Consider the following 17,833-nt stretch of genomic DNA (forward strand, 5'->3'; position numbering starts at 1 on the left):
TACTCAATGTTAGTGGATGGGGCTGTTTCCACGTGTGCGGCGGCGGCGGCGGCGTTTTTCGGTGCGGGGAAAATCTGCACGACAGGGTCGTGAAGATTCGCGTGCGGCAGGAATGCGGGCGAATCGCCGCTAATGCATTCAATAGGGAAATCGCATGCGGCTTTGTCATGCAGATTTCCCCGCGATTTCGCATGCGATTTCGCATGAAAGCCAATGGAGCTTAACACAGGCAGTGACATGGTTAAATTCGAAATCGCGGGTAAATCTGCATGCGGAAACGCAGCCGCATGCGATTTCTTCAGCGGTGGAATCCAGGCGATTCCGCACCGCTACAGTGGAAACAAGCCCTGAAGGTTCACCAAACTGTTTTCTTGCAACGCCCTTGTATGGGACAAAAGGGGACTCACAGAAGGTTTAAAATAACCACAGTAGTTAATCGCAAAAGTTAAAGAAAAAAGTCCCCTCTCTTTTTTGATACCAAATGTTCACACAGGTAGTTGGGTGTCACACACCTCTACATACCGTATGATACATTTGTTCTTGGGTCTCCAACTAGTGATATGAACTAATATAAGGAAGGGAAAAGAAGGTGATATAAGACCTCAAGTTCAAAAATTAGAAAAACTGTATTGAGAACTTTCAAAACAGACACCAAGTCACACTAATTAAAAGCACTAAAATCACAGGATTAAAGCTCAACCGGATCTCCACCAACCTCCACTCTGGGATCTACAAATTCACAATCTCACACACCAACATCATACACGTCACAAAAATTGTGTGGTACACAGGCCTTACTACCAAACATTTGATTGCATGTGATCACTGGGATGGTGAAAATCGATTGTATATATATGGATGTACACAATTCAAACTATCAAAGCTTATTTTGTTAATCATATTATATTTGTCACAGTAATTGCCAGTTATGTATTTTTGCTATCCCAGCAATTACATCCTTCTCATGGACTAACTTGGACTTGATTTGCTGGGTCTCTGTAAAACACATTGTATACCCTGATTGCATGTATAACCTTGTGCTAGGTTGTAAAACCATGTGCTGCCACTCTGTCTGTCACCCCTTCTTACAATGCATGTATCCTTATTTATTGTCCAGTGCTGCATAATATGTTGGTGCTTTATAAATACAATCCTCTATAATAAAAGCCATGTCCCTGCGTCACTCTGTCCCTGTATAGCTGGGTCTGTGCTTTTTGCTACTGGGCATGTGCGCAGCACGGACCCAGCCTCACAGAGAAAGGAGGACGGAGCCGGGCGGGCGTGTGAGCGGGCGGCCCGGTGTGCGTGTACTAACATGCAGCGGGGAGAAACACAGACCTAGAGCCCGTTTTTAAACGGGCTTGGGTCTGCTAGTAAATGATAATAATAATAATAATAATAATAATAATAATAATAATAATAATAATAATAATAATAATAAATTATGTACCAATGTCTATATTTTGTGTATACAATTGTCCATATTTTTATGTACTGTATTTTTATGTTCCTGTGTTGGTCTCTTACTCTGTACAGCACTACAGAATATGTTGGTGCTTTATAAATCATGAAAAATAATAATAATATATAGTTTGCCACTTCGACAAAAGTATGTGCGGCATTAAAGGACACATCCGAGGAAAATTAAAAACAAAGTTCTACTTACCTGGGGCTTCCTCCAGCCCCTGGCAACGGATAGGTCCCTTGCCACAGCACTGGTGTCCTGGGGTCCCCTCCGTTGCAGATGCTGACCTTGCCAGGTCGGCATCTTCTGTGCCTGCACTAGCGCTCGGCCTTGCAGCTTGCGGTCGCGCTCCAGTGGCAGGCAGAACTGCTGCACCTGTGCAGAATGCTCCAGGCCACGTGAGCGTGATCGCAGAGCTGCGGCAGGGACATATCAACTGGGACACCAAAGCTGTGGCTAGAGACATATTGGCTGCCAGGGGATGGAGGAAGCCCTGGGTAACTTGGTTGTTGTTTTTTCTCCTTGGACCTTTCCTTTAAATTGTGACATAGGAAGTGTGAAGGAGCACCACTAGATAGATTAAACGATGTGTGCCACAATCCCTGCCCCTGTGTCCCAAGGGGCATACAAGTAGCAAACATCAAAAATGTATAGACCCCACTCTGGTGGAGCACTAAATTGTGACAAATATGACTGGTCAAGCCACAATGTGTAATAAATTTGCTTTTCCGCCCAGTCCTGGCTGTGTGGCATTTAAAACTCTGCACGTCATGCTGAAAAATAGCCTTGTCTGCCATACTTACAGGATCCAGCATGAAGGTGTCCACTCCCTGACCAGTAGAGAGTGCGACAAGTGTAGCGCTACCATAGAGGGCATATCCAGCTGCCACAATGTTACGCCCTGATTGTAAGGCATCTTCCTCACAGGGCTCGGTTTCTGTTGTCTGTATCAGAGATGCAAGAAGAATTACTGTAGTTTATGACAAAAACCATCAAGAACATCTACAGAAAATAATTAATTGCCGAACAAGTGTCAGCAAATACATAGAGGTAACACAGCCTAAGGGCTGGAACCCACAAGAGCGTTTTTTTGTGCATTTTGGCAGCGCTGCGATACGCTAGCGTTTTGCCAAAACGCTCAGCTGATGTTAATGGATGGGGCAACTTCCACAGGAGCATTTGCGTTTCCCAGAAACGCAAACGCAGGACCTGCAGCATTTTGGGAGTGTTAGCGCTTCAATGTAAAGTATTGAAACGCTAGCAGAAACGCTCAGCAAAACCTAAACTGAGCGGTTTTGCTAGCGTTTTGCGGTTCAGCACACTGTAACAAAATTAAAAATAATTCACAGGACCAATCAGGATAAAAACGCGAAACGCAAAACGCTACACAACCGCTGAGGAAAAAAATACACTGTTGCAAAACGCGACCGAAAACTCGCATGAATCCGCTTGCAAACCGCTCATGCAAAACGCTGGCGGTTGCGTTTTGCGTTTGCGGATTTCAGTGGGTTCCAGGCCTAAAGGTGGCCACACACCATACAATATTTAAAATAACTGTTAAATTTAAGAATTGCAATTGGAAAATCTGATAAAATTGCTAGGGTGTTTAGATTAATAAATTGACAATCTAACACAGACACCATACAATCTTTAGAAAAACACCATACAATCTTTAGAAAATCGATCGGAAAAAAAAACAAAAAACGGGAAATCCGATTGGATTTTTCAGTTGAATGAAAAAATAGATTTCGATTTTTTCAGGAGATCCAATCATATTTATCGAATTGTCGTAAAATCAGATCATTTTATTGTAATGTGTGTGGCCACCTTTAGGTGAATTAAAATTGTATTCAGCTTGGAATTGGGCCAATGAAATGCACTTCCTGCTTAATTTGCATATTTTGATTGGCCCAATTCCAAGCTGCATACAGTTTGCATGCAAGCCAGACTTCAATGACATTCTTCTGAGTAATGAAAATACAGTAGAGTCTCAGTTATTCGGCACTGATAAGGATCAGGTGGATGCTTGTGGCTCAATGTTAAAAAATAGGCCCAGCTAATACAGTACTATAACCCACTTTACATACATACCATGAACTCTGTATTAAAGGTTAAGATACAGTTATTGAATATTTATGAACCTTGGGGGAGCCATGGAACCCAGTCTTGCAGCACAGCAGAGCCCACAAACAGCCTAAGAAGTTGGCCTTCACCACTGAGTACTGCCAGCGATTTGTGGCGGTTGGTTGAGACAGCTGGGGAGTGTAGTTCCGAATAACCAGGACTACTGTATTTGGGCATGCAGGTCTACAAGCTCCATGGGCTCCTATATGCAAAGGTAAGGATCAGCTTCACTTTCATAGTACGTGGAGAGGGATGATGGCAAATCTTTACCAGATTTATTTCTCCTGCAAAATTTACGTTTCATTTGAGCTAAAATTTGATGCAAAAATATATACATTTTTTTACAAAACGGAATATTTTTTACAAAAATGTGAAAGCATGAAAATGTATCATCTACGACTTTTAAGGCATTTAATAAAATTCTGTTTTGTAAAAATTCAAGCAGAGCATATTGTACCGTGTTGGCCCTCAGTAAAAGCAAGAAGTTTTGAATCAGGATACCATTTATTGGCTAAAGTATGTAGCCAATAATTGGTATCATCCTGATTCAAAGCTTCTTGCTTGTAAAAATTCTACAAAGCTTTTGCAAACATTGCCATCATTAATGAAAAATGTGACATTTTGTTGCAAAAATTTTATTCAACTGTAACTGGCCATATTTGCTCAGCTTGCTCATTTTGTCCTTAGAGGAGGAGTATCTTGTCACCGTGCTTTTATAGGTTTTCTTATTATCAATCACACAAATATAAATTATATATATTTTTAAATGCAGCCCTCAGAGATGATAAAAGTTGTGAAACACTTAAGCAATGATCAGATTATGGAGTGAGGAGTTTATACAGTTCACAAACTACCATACTATTCAGCCTAAAGGTAGCCACTAACGGTCCAAGTTCTAGTGAAAAATCGTTCGAGCGATCAGAAATTCTGATCGGAAGTGAAATATTGTAATAAATCGTTCACTACACCATCAACGAACCAATCTTTACTTCCTATCTATCACAACCAAAAAGAAAATCCAAATTTTGGTTCGACGAAAATTCATTCGGGCGACATTTTTTTCACTCGTTCATAATCGATTGTGTCCACCAATGGAGATTATTTACAACCAATCCGATCAGAATTTCTGATCGCTCGAACGATTTTTCGCTAGAAATTGGACCGTTAGTGGCCACCTTAAGTGAGAGTCATTTGACATTTGCACCAGAGTTGCTTGCAAATTTTTGAGATCGAGAAAATTTTTGTGAAAATACATGAAAATATAATTGTTTTACCAAAAAAAAGTGGAAAAAATGTAGCGGGGGAAAATAAATAAATAAATATTTTTACCAAACAAATGCACGAAAAACACGAAAAATAAAACTTATTTTCAATTGAAAATCGAATTTAACACTATTTTTTGCGAAAATTAACGTGAAAAGTATATTGGCATTTCTGCACATCTCTGATTTACACAGAAATGCAGTTTTCCAAATCCAACAAGCCAGATAACAAAAGAATGGATAATGCTAAACTAGTTTTTGTGCAGTGCAAAAATGTTGTACATTGGAAATAATAAAATATTCCTCATTAAAAAAAACTGGTGTCTAAACTGGGCTTTAAAACAGAACTGCTTATTCCTCACTTTGAAGTAAAAAGCACAGCCTTTTTGGGAACAGTACTAGTGAGGGCAGCCTTTCTGTTACAAGACATCAGATAAGGGATTGGCCTACACTGCAAGTAAAATCTTACAGCTACGCCCTCAGTTGTGGAATTCCATTCACAATGGCCTATGTGGTGTTGTTATTAAACACGTTTTTCAGGTCACGCGGTCGCTAGTAAATATTTAACCACATTTTCTATGACTCAGGATATTGCTGCAGGGAAAAGAACACACATACTTAATTATATACACTGGATGCATGTGTACATGATACAATTACCGAGGGCAGCTTCTGCCAAAGATTTGTAGGAGTTGTCACTTTTATGACAAGGCAGCCATCTATGCATAATTAAAACAAAAATAAACCCACAGCAACATACATTCAGTAATGGGGTGAAAAACCTTTAGCACATCAAAATGGATGGTCCAGGCAATGGTCTGGCAACAGTTTCAGTGGAAACTCAGCCTTATTTTGTGGCAGGGGGAATGAGATTTTTTTTTCTATTCAGCTGGTACTTTTCATAGCATAGAGAACACAGAACCATTCACATTAGTGGCCTGAAAGAGCCCACAATCTAATGTCCTTACCACAGTAATATACAAAATAGGACCCCAGTTTGGGTGTTTGCATTACCAGTATATTGTGAGAGGACACACCTAACCGCACACACGGCATATCCAGTGACGTACATTTAAAAAGGGTGCCACAGTAATTTGGGGGCGCCAGAGATAGGTGCTAATGGAATATCGGTAACGGTATCATTACCGATATTCCACAACTTAATTCAGATAGTAAAATATTAGTAATACTGACATCTTACTATGGCCTAAGCTAACCTTACTCTCACCACAGAAGCTCTCCCTCTTCCCTCTCGATGCCTAAGGCCCTGTTTACACTTAATCAGTTGCTTTCAGTTATAACTGAAAGGACAACTGATTTTCAAAGTAATGTCCATGTTTTCCTATGGCGGCACCTTTCACACTAAACGTGTTTTAACTGTAATCTTTTTCACAATGCACTGCTATGGGGAAGGGAAAAAAAATGCGTACCAACTGATTAAGTGTAAACGAGGCCTTACCCTAAATTATCTCCTTGCTGATAATTCATAATAAGGACTAAACTGAAGACCCATTCCCCCTCCCCCCCCACGATGGCTTACCATAAGACCATTTCCCTGCCAATGTCTAACTGCCGATAATATGGGTATCGACATAGGTGCCTATGTTAATAACCTTGATTAGTGGCTGTTGTGTGTAATTTGGGTTCCAAAAACACCTGATAAAATAGTGGGCGCTGGGGCAGTCCACTATGCAAACTGTGGCTAGACATTTGTTCTGGCAGTTAGCATAGTGGGCGGCCTGGCATCTACAATGCCTAAATGAAATGCTTTGACCTAATCCTCCCTCCACTTAATCCTCCGCCCCGCTGCGCCTAGTGTCCCGCTGCCCCCCCCCCCCCCCCTCGACCACCGCTGCCTCACTAGCCCCCCTGCAATGGCACACAGTTCTGCTCATAAATCTTTTATAAAACGTTATTTACCATTTTAATGTATTTACATTAAAACGGTAAATAGCCTTTTATGATCGGCAGAACTGTGTGCCATTATTCACTCTGCGCCATTTTTAACTGTACCCTTGTGAACAGTGTCCCTGGTGGGACCAGACTGTTGACCCAAATGTACAGCATACAAGGCAAGCATGTTTACCAAGTCACTACAGAGATTTTCTTTCCCGGCTCATATTGCTATGATCTGTTCATTTATAAGCAGCTTTTCTTGAGTTTTATCCAGGCAAGGATGTGATTATCATTGTTTTGTTTTGTTTTTCCGGTTTCTTCCCTAGCTGTGTATCTAATTTTCTCACTGTGCCAGCTTCAGTATTATATCTATTGCTGATTTTCTCATGATATACTTACATTTAAGTGTTTACTTCAGCAGTGTTTACTGATACACTACATTACTTTTTACTAGACTACACACACACATAACCTACTTGCTAGGCAGCCCGGCCTCATACGTTGCTGCCATCCTAGTTATTTACAGTTCCTCTTCCTGAATCCTGTCTTACCAGGAAGAGTCATGTGTATCCTGGACCTAAATCCTTTATGCATCTGGAAACATCCAGTATATAGTGACCAGGAGTATTTACTATCCTGGAGGCGTTCGGTATATATCCCTCTTTGCCTGGATGGTCCCTGTATTTCCTGAATAGTATTGCACCTGATAGCCACCATGTCCATCTACAGACTGTATTATTGTCAGTTGCTTTTGTACTCTCACAAGTTGCTTTTGGTCATCCCATAGCTTTGTACACTCCTTACATTTTCCACAACCGCGGTGACAGATCATAATTGTGCCTGGCCCTTTGAAGTCATGGAAAACAATTCTAGTGATTCTCAAAGACCAAAGCCTCCTGCTCATGCAAAATAACTGTCTGCAGGAGACTCTATTCCTTCGGGCAAAAGTTTAGGGGCAAGTTCTGTACAGTTCTTTTGCTATTGAGAGGGCAGAGGGATGACACACAGGACACAACTGAGTAAAAGAAGCAAGGAGGAGATCAATGGACTTGCGATTGTGTGAGTTTCCACTCAATATTTATCCATCCGCACATTTCCCAGAGGGAGGGAGGAAAGAAGAGATGGAGATGCAGATTCAAGCTGCAGGCCACATTCTCTATAAGTTTGCCCACCCGTTGTAGGCACAATGTACACCAGCAGCTCTGTGTATTTGGTTTTTCAGGCAATGCATTATTATGGGAATGCATTCTTGCTCACAAAGCTGAATGGTTGCACTAAGAAAGCTAAGAAAGTTTTTATTCCATATCCTCTTCTCAATGCGTTTTGCCCTAGCTTACAATGGACAGCACAGCAACCTTGCAACACTGAGGTTTTGGTTCCAGCTACCCCCACAGACACATGCTGCATCATGTTTTTGTGCTCTCTCTGCATTCTTATAGGATTTCCTGAGTGTTCTGCTTTCATCGAAAATCCAAAATAGTAACCTCTCATACAAACAGTTCAGGTCTGCAGTAAAGTATAACACCATGTTAAAGTAATCACATATGAAGTCTTACCTTTCGATAAATGGCAAATATTGTGCCAATTGATGCTAAACAATCGATGTTGGATGAGCCATCAAGGGGGTCAAAGCAGACAATGTATTTCCCCTACAAGAAAAACAATTGAGAATCAGTATATTTAAAGCATATACAGTATCCGCCAAACACATAACCAAACTGCCTAGGAAGATGTATGTATATTAATGTATATTACAAGAACACGTACAGATAATCCATGGTGTAATTATGGTTTACATTAATTCTTGGGAAATATCAAAATAAAGAGCATGCCCATAATATTAATTTCTGTGTAGTATAACATTTTGGAACATTGTGATTTAATAATCAATACTACTGAGTTGCTTTGGGATTTACCAGCGCAAAAAGGACAGGGCCAACCTATGATATGAGTGGCGCGTGTGTCCACATGGGAGGGGTAATGCCAGCTCTCAAAAACATTAAGGGCCTGTTTTCACTACACGCAGATTCTGGATGCAGAAAAACTGACTCCAATGAATGCCCATGAACACGTTAGTGGAAACAGGCCCATGGGCATTCACTGGAGTTCGTTTTTAACATAAGGAGCAGACCAGATTGCTGGAAAGACCAGAGGTCTGGGCCTTGAGTGCTGCTGTCCAAGCAGCCGTCCAGCTGGACAAGGAATAGGAGTCTACAGTTTGAACAATGCTCCTGCAAATTGAGAGCAGCTGCCCAATAAAGCTGTAGAAGAAACAGAGGGACAGCTGTAAATGGATGTTACACATGAAAGAGGGGGCTGCACATGAAATGGGAGGAGGGTATTGCACAAGGAAAGGAGCCACAGGAAAAGTGAACTAGTGGCAAAAAAAACAAAACAAAACAAATCTGGACTTGAAGAGACCTCCCCCACCAAGGGAACAGTAAAATATTAACTGTATTCTGACAATATAGAAAAAGGGCCATGGCATACTCAACATCTGAGTCACCACAACTAGTAGTTGGCTGTCTACCTACATTTCAGTAGATTTTCCAGAAATAGCAAATAATTGCGAGCATTGCTGGTGAACAGTTGCTGGTGCTATGAACTTTTTACATCAGCTATTCTTTGTGGCAGTTAACTGTGACTCAATCTGCTGTGTGACATGAACTGAACACTATCTTTATGGGTCAATTCTGGTTATCTGTCCAAATGCATACAAAGCTGTCCTCAGGTAAAAAAAGTACTGTATTCTTTTTGTTATTTTATGTCACAGTTTCGTATAAGCTATAGTAAAAAGTTTATGGCATATTAAATCTCATTTTGAATCGGATGGTCGATTGGCCTCCAAATTGCTAGGTGTATGGCCACCTTTAGTATTTCTTGTTCATAACTAACAGATCAAAAGATACGATAAATGAGGTCACAATAACCTCAGTGGTGCTGACACAATGATCAAGAATTCAAGTAACAATAGGTTGAGAAGCAGATTAGCTACTTGAAACAACAGCACCACCTCCTGGTTTTCTTGGTAATAGAAACAAATTACGGTATGCTCGAGATACTACTCAAAACCTAGAATTTGTTTTTGATGTAGCACATTCCCACCACTCCATATATTTCTCACTTGAAGACTTTAACCAGTAAGTTTCCTAATGGTATCCAAAATAAGCTGGGAACTGAGTAGTAAAATATATACTTTTTTTTGGAGGATCAATTACAAACTTTTGAGACAGCTCATTCAATGCAAGGCTGTCAGTTATGTGAACAGAGGCAGAGAACCTAAACACAGTTAGTTATATCCTTAAAAAAAAAAATGTATCAATTCAAATGAAGTAAATATTGATCACACACAACATTAAAACCTCCCACACATAGTTCCCTCATCTCATTATTTCCCCCAATGTCCTAAATGCAAAGAGCCAAATGCAGATTTGTATTATGGTTTATGGAAACATTTGCCTATTTCTATGTATTGGCTTAAAATGCAAAAGTATATTTTAGAAGTATGCAGTCTAGATTGGCAGTCCACTCGCCAGCTCTATTTGTTTAACTATCTTGGTAACGATGAAACACCTGGGGCCAGGAAAAGGGAAAGTGGAAGGATCTAAAGACTTTACTAAAGACTAAAACTAGATGACCAAGTCAAACCATCTCCACAGTTCTTGATCTCTGAGAAGTCCCCAGTATTCAGCAATTCTGTACCAAAAGCAGTCCAAGGAATGGTAACTGGGTCATGGGCACCCACAGCTCAGTGATGTGCGTCTGAGGTGCAGGCTTAAGGGGCCCATACACTGCCACATGGTCAGCAGGTTGAACATCAGATAGCTCCCTCTCTGAATCTGATCAGACTGTGATCTATTGCTGTCTGTGTAGTGTAAAGAGCTGCTGCAACCTATTGGAAATCTGTGCAGCCACCTCCACCTGCTGGGTCCCCCCAGGTCTACCCCATATATTGTGTACCTCCAGGACCTGTGGTTAGTGTCACAGACTCACCTACCCCATGAGCCAGCTGCATGCACTGATGTCAGAATCAGAATCAGAATCAGAATCAATTTATTTTCGCCAAGTAAGTTTGCACCTACAAGGAATTTGTCTTGGCAGTTGCTTAACAAACACAAACAAAAAACAATACAAGGACAGACAGTGTGAATATTACAAGTTAAGGACATTATAAGTATAGTGGCAGTAAGCAATGTGAGAATTGTTCATGTTTAGTTCTGTGCTGATTACTTTCAGTCCTAGCAGCTCTAACGTGGTTCAGCATTAAGTATGGCTACCGCTTGAGGAAAAAAACTGTTCCTGTGTCTAGAGGTTTTGGTAGCGATTGACCGGAATCTTACTCCTGAAGGCATGCGCTGGAAGATGGAGTGAGCTGGGTGAGAGGGGTCAGAGGCAATTTTGGTCGCTCTCTTTCTGCACCTGCTAGTGTAAAGATCCTGCAGGGAAGGTAAGCTACAGCCAATTATCCTTTCCGCTGATCGGATGATGCGCTGCAGCCTCCCCTTTTCTAATGCTGAGCAGGAGCTGAACCATACAGTCATGGATGATGTTATGGTGGATTCGATGATTGCAGTGTAGAACTGCACCATTAGCTTTTGAGGTAGGCCAAACTTTTTCAGCTGCCGCAGATGGTACATTCTCTGTTGTGCTTTCTTGACAATAGTGGCAGTGTTGTTGTCCCATTTTAAGTCGTTTGAGATTGTGGACCCAAGAAACTTGAATGACTCTACTTGGGTTATTGTGGATCCATTTATGGTTAAGGGGAGGTGCTGGGGGGGAGATCTCCTAAAGTCTATTATCATCTCCATGGTTTTGAGAGCATTTAGTTCTAAGTTGTTGCTGCTGCACCAGGAGGAAAGCTGTCCCACCACATGCCTGTATGCAGACTCATCCCCGTTTTGAATGAGACCAACAACTGTTGTGTCGTCTGCAAACTTCAGAACCTTAACAGATGGATCTGTGGAGATGCAGTCATTGGTGTAAAGTGAGTACAGCAGTGGGGAAAGCACACAGCCCTGGGGTGCACCAGTACTGACTGTCCGAGAGCTTGATGTGAGTTTACCAAGTCTAACACGCTGTCTTCTGTCGGTTAAGAAGTCGGTTATCCATTTGCAGAGGGATTCAGGTATGTGTAGCTGGGAGAGCTTGCTGTGCAGCAGTGATGGAATTATGGTATTAAATGCAGAGCTGAAATCTATAAATAAAATCCTGGTGTAGGTTCCTGGGTTATCTAAATGCTGTAGTACATAATGCATACACATGTTCACGGCATCGTCTGCGGATCTGTTAGGTCTGTAGGCAAATTGCAAAGAGTCCAGCAGGGGATCTGTGATGGATTTCAGATAAGTCATTATCAGTTTTTCAAATGCTTTCATGACCAGTGATGTCAGGGCAACAGGCCTGTAATCATTTAAACATGTAGGTTTTGTTTTTTTTTTGAATTGGTACAATAGTTGCGCATTTAAAACAGGCAGGAACAATTGAGAGTTCTAGAGATGCTTTGAATATGTCTGTAAATACAGGCGCTAATTGGTCAGCACAGAGATTCAAGCATTTCGCAGACACAGCGTCTGGTCCCATTGCTTTCCTGGTGTTTTGTTTTTTAAAGAGTCTATTTACATCTGATTGGCATATTGTTAGAGCATGCACATCTGGGGACAGGTTAGCAGATTGTGTCTGGCCTCCTGTGTTGTGTAGTTGCTGAGGCACCGCAGGGGGTGGAGACATTGGCTGGCAGGAAGAGTGTTCAGTTTGCCTGTGGCAGAGATGCAAATTGACTTGTTGTGTTTGGCTTTTGTTAGTAGTGTCAAACCTGCAATAAAATGTATTCAGTTCATCTGCAAGCTGCAGGTTATGTAGTGAGGGGGGAGGAGATTTCTTCCTGTAGCTGGTAATTTCATGTAGAGATTTCCATATTGTGGATGAGTCTGCGTTAGAAAAATTTTCCTCAAGTTTTTGAGAATAATCTTTTTTTGCGGCGGTAATGGCTCTCTGCAGTTTGTATTTCGCAGCTTTGTAGAGGACTTTATCGCCTGTACGATATGCCCTTTCTTTATCGAGGCGCAGCTTCCTAAGATGTGATGTGAACCAGGGTTTATCGTTATTGTACCTGGTGCACTTTTTTGTGGGGATGCAGGACTCTTCACAAAAGGTAATATATGATGTCACAGCGTCAGTGTATTCATTTAGGTCACTGGAGGATTCTTTAAATAAATTCCAGTCAGTTAAATCAAAGCAGCATGTCAGTACATGCAACAGTGTCAAGTGGTACAGGCGTCCCCGGTGAGCATGGAGAAGGACGCGGAACACAAGAGGAGGCTCACCAGCAGACTGCTGAGACTGTGAGACTCACCATGGACCAGGGGGGTACGTTATACAGGGGGAAGACCAGCCCGGGGATCCGTAGGTTGTTGGGAGATCTAACACTGCTACCGCTAAACACCTGAGTCCTTGTGTGCGAGATCTTTTCAGCACGCCGGATCAGTTGTTTTGATAGATTTCAGCCACGTTGTGGCATTGATATCTCTGCCAGATTCAATCCTTATGATCAAATCGGCCAGATATCAACACCACAGAATGAGTAATGTATGCCCCCCCCCCCCCACACACACACACACACATCACCCCAAATCTTTAAGTATAGCAATCTCAGTATGTAGAAAACCTTTTACTTTGTTACTTTGCATGTTTTTCTAAAATAGTCTCAGTGCTTTGTAAGTACTCCCTCTTCACTCCCTGTTTGCCAGTTGTCCCCCCCCCACTCCTTATCCTTGGGTACCTTCTAAGTTTCAAAATTAATGAGCAACACCAGCAATTCTTTGTCAGTGACATACACACTACTAAACCTTAAACCTTGTACACACGTAAGATGCATGTTGCCAAAGAGAGATCGAGACTCGATACAGACATTGTTGCTATGCGGGGTGATAATGATCGGACAGGGTGAGGGAACTGCTTCTGCATCCATTCAATGAGGACATTCTAAACATGCTTACAGCACAAATGTGGTAGTTGGTGAGGGATGAAGGGACAGGAGAAAGGGGGGCTGCAGTGTATACAGCAAGAATCTAGGTGTCAGTGCAGGAACTTTCCTTGCCCATCATGGGTAGCTACCGACGACCCCTTAGAATTAGTTAGCCAGAAGTACCCTCAATATTAAGTAGCTAGTAGTGCCCCCAAGTATTCGGTAGATAGAGGAACCTCAGTATTAAATGGATCCAAGCAGCTCTTGGCTTCAAATAGCTGCAAGGGCTGCCATTGTTCAGAAGCTCAACCCCTGCTGTTTTACAACTAGCATTGTCCAGGCTAGGTGTGAAATTCTTCAACTGTAACTGATGTTTTCTGTTTGAAGTACAATGGGGGTTTGTTTGTGGTCAATTAAGTCTAATGAGGTGATTTCTTATCTGTGTTCCACCATCTACTGCTCATCGACCGCAGGTCCTTTACGGATGGACAAAGTGGCTATTTTAACCCTTAGATGTAAAATAATGAGGTAAAATTAAAGTTTTTTTTAATAATACACCACATTTTTGGAATGCATTTTTAATTTGCTATAGAGCTGCCCTGGGTGTTAAAAAATGATGCTCGGTTCACTTTAAGTAGCTAGAAATTCCCCTGACTGAATGGAGACCTCATCAGTGGAATGCCGAAAGCAGGGTGAGTTACCTCTCATTTACACTCTTAGCAGGACTCTGCATAGGGAAGGAGGGAGGCGCTCTGGGAGGGGAGTGAGCCGCCTTTCCATTACAGGCATGTGTCTCCAGTGCTTTATGATAAATCCAGCCCTTAGTGATACCTACATATATGTGACTGAATCAAGGGAAACAGCACTGGCAAAAAAGAAAACACATACTTTATTCCTAGGACTTCAGGAATGAACCGATTGATTATTTGGTCCAGTGGCGTAGCTAAGGAGCTGTGGGCCCCGATGCAAGTTTTACAATGGGGCCCTCTAAGCATTCTATACATAACAATTGATACGGCGCACCAAAACCTGCCAATGGTAACTACAGTGTCAGAGGTGCAAGAAGGGGATGGGGACCAGCTAGTTAATGATTAACACTATTCAAAGTATCTATAGAAGTGATTACTATGAGCACAGGACCAATAGAGAGCTAATACTGCAGTTGAGGGAGGGCCCTTTGGGGCCCCTCTGGCCCAAGGGCCCTGATGCGGTCGCAACCTCTGCAACCCCTATTGCTACGTCCCTGATTTGGTCTGTGGTCAGTAAACCTTAAATTACAAAATGATATTAGCAATGCATATTTCCTACCTACTTAAAGGCCTGGAACCCACTGAAAACCGCAAACGCAAAACGCAACCGCTAGCGTTTTGTCTGAGCGGTTTGCAAGCAGATTCATGCGCGTTTTTGGTCGTGTTTTGCAACATTGTATTTTTTTTCCCCAGCGGGTGCCTAGCGTTTTGCGTTTTGCGTTTTTATCCTGATTGGTCCTGTGAATTATTTTTCATTTTGTTACAGTGTGCTGAACCGCAAAACGCTAGCAAAACAGCTCAGTTTAGGTTTTGCTGAGCGTTTCCTCTAGCGGTTCAATACTTTACATTGAAGCGCTAACGCTCCCAAAATGCTGCATGTCCTGCGTTTGCGTTTCTGAGAAACGCAAACGCACCTGTGGAAGTTGCCCCATCCATTAACATTAGCCCAGCGTTTTGGCAAACTGCTAGCGTATCGCAGTGCTGCCAAAACGCTGCCAAAAGCGCTCCTGTGGGTTCCAGCCCAAAGAGATACCTGAGCTCTAAGCAAATGTACTGTTGAGTAGGATGTCATTAACACCAGTGTACAACATAATACAGAAGGAATTCTTATTGACAAGCTGACTTATAAAAATGTCCTGCTAGAGCCTCTTAACAGCTCCAGGATGTTTTTATAAGTCAAACAGTGCTGCTGCTGCTGCTGCTGTGTGCGTACACGTGCATTCCCACGCGCGTACACGTGAAAAAAGTGGCTAAAAAAAACACCATAGAAAAAAAATACACCTTTATTTCCAAATAATATATTGTCACCATACTTTGTACTAGGGACATCATTAAAATCTTGTGATAACCAGGGCAAATAGGCAGATAAAATGTGTGGGTTTTATGCACAGTAGCAGTGTTTATATTAAAACTATAGGGGATAAAATTGGAGAAATAGTGTATTTTTTCCTTTTTTTTTCCTTTTAAAATGCATAGAAAATAAAGTAATTACTGAAAACAAATATCAACCCAAAAAGCCCAATTGGTGGTGAAAAAAACAAGAGCTAGATCATTTCATTGTGATTAAGCTATTAGCAAATGAAAGGGATGAGCACTGAAAGGTGAAAATCGCTCTTGTCCGTTAGGGTAAAAACTCCTTTGGGGTGAAGTGGTTACGTCACCAGAACAACTCATGTAAAATGAAACCTATACTGGACGGAGGTCTTATGTGTCATGGTTTTAGAGATAAAATAAAAATATATATTTTTTAGTAGATACAGTGATTTTAGAAAAGATTTTTTTTTTTTTTACACTGACCCTCATATCTTTTGGGACACTAATGATATCTTTGTTTTCTTCAGAAACCATAGCACAAGTGGAATAGGAGGATTTCAGCATATTTATCACAAGGTCGTTGGATAACACATCCAGCTTCTTCACCTCATCCCCAGTGGTGTTGACTTGTCCTGCAATGCCGTACCTAAGTGCGGAGAGCCATCAGATATGTCAGAAAAAGAAGCAGATTTGTGAAAACATTTCCATTTTTCTTTTAAAGTCTAAAATACAAAGTTTTAAAAAGAACAATCATGATAAAACAGTGATTCCAAGAATGCAGATGGGAAACCTGTACTGGGGTTACCGACAAGGGCAGAAAAAAAAAATAAAGTTACAGGGACCCTCCCTCGCCAGTGGCCTACAATTAAAATCTGGACTTCCCTGGGGCTTCCTCCAGCTACCATAGCCAGTGAGGTCCCCCAGCATCCGAAGTCACCGGATTACCAGAGCCACCAGCGGGACCACGGAACAGAGGAAGAGAATGCAGGGACACCTTGCAGGCTATGGAGGCTGGAGGAAGCCCCAGGCGAGTCCAGATTTTCATTTTAGGCCACTGCTCAGGGTCCCTTTAAAAGGATAGGTTATATTGGCCTATTTCCACTAGCATGTTGCATTCTGCATCTGGTTTTCTGGATGCAGATTTTCGCATTGTTTTCTCAATCATTGTATGGGTAATGGATGCATGCTGCAGAAATATACAGCATGCAATCCATATTTTTTTCTGTATGGCAAATTCGCATTCAATTGAAATGACTCCATTTGCATGCACTGGTTACATTTTCAATGTGAATATTTGAATTGCGGATTCACACTTAGTGGAAACGGGTAATAGGCATAGTTTGCATGGCTGGCTTTGAGAGCAGTTAAAAGGTCTTCAAAACAGTTATTGAGAGTAAAAAACACATAGTTCATCCACATGTATGCAAAGGACGGTGGCAACAAAACTGCTGCCTGTCCACAGTGTGGGTGCCCACAGCCACGTACCGCTTTATGGCACTGTGGCGGGACATGGTGGTTTTTATATTGAAAACTTGCCGTATGTCCACGTTACAAAAGAATGGCAACTTTGTACCATGTGCTCCCACCATGTGTTACCGGAAGTGCCCATTTCAGTGGCTGGATAGTGTACTGGTTAAGGGCTCTGCTTCTGACACAGAAGACCAGGGTTTGAATTTCGGCTTTTTCTGTTCAGTAAGACTGCAACCAGGTTCTCTCATGAAGCAAGGTTAAACATTTGCACCAGGGGCACAGATTACAGGGGCAGCATGTTTGTATTGTGTATTTACACTAACAGCATGCAGTCAGAGTAGGAGAAGTGAGAGGAAAGTGAGCAAGGTGAAGAGGTCATCATTGGAGAAAAAGCAGCTTGTTGTGCTGTGAGGAGTCTGACAGTGAGTGAGGAGGAAGGGGGGGGGGGGAGGCAAGAGAGCAGCAGTGCCTTACTTGACTTGCACAGCAGAAGGGAGGAGGTAGCACTGCTGTCCTGACTGAGGAAGAATGGAGGACGGTCGATTGGTTAAGGGTGAGCAGTTTGTCACAAACTCGCTTCTGAGCTGCA

At 42.0% G+C, this 17,833-nt stretch overlaps 1 protein-coding gene across 1 annotated transcript in view; it reads right to left on the reverse strand.

The window, feature by feature from the left end:
* Nucleotides 1-17,833, reverse strand: part of LOC137552971 (fructose-1,6-bisphosphatase isozyme 2) — a 59,793-nt gene that overhangs the window by 24,752 nt on the left and 17,208 nt on the right. Inside the window, exons 2-4 of the mRNA XM_068271424.1 lie at nucleotides 16,258-16,420; nucleotides 8,304-8,396; nucleotides 2,269-2,409 (exon numbers count right to left, since the gene is read on the reverse strand). Of these exons, the coding sequence (XP_068127525.1) occupies nucleotides 2,269-2,409; nucleotides 8,304-8,396; nucleotides 16,258-16,420 (397 nt within the window). The remainder of the gene's footprint in view (nucleotides 1-2,268; nucleotides 2,410-8,303; nucleotides 8,397-16,257; nucleotides 16,421-17,833) is intronic.

The sequence above is a fragment of the Hyperolius riggenbachi genome, chromosome 1 (assembly GCF_040937935.1).
Source record: "Hyperolius riggenbachi isolate aHypRig1 chromosome 1, aHypRig1.pri, whole genome shotgun sequence".
Classification (NCBI taxonomy): Eukaryota; Metazoa; Chordata; class Amphibia; order Anura; family Hyperoliidae; genus Hyperolius; species Hyperolius riggenbachi.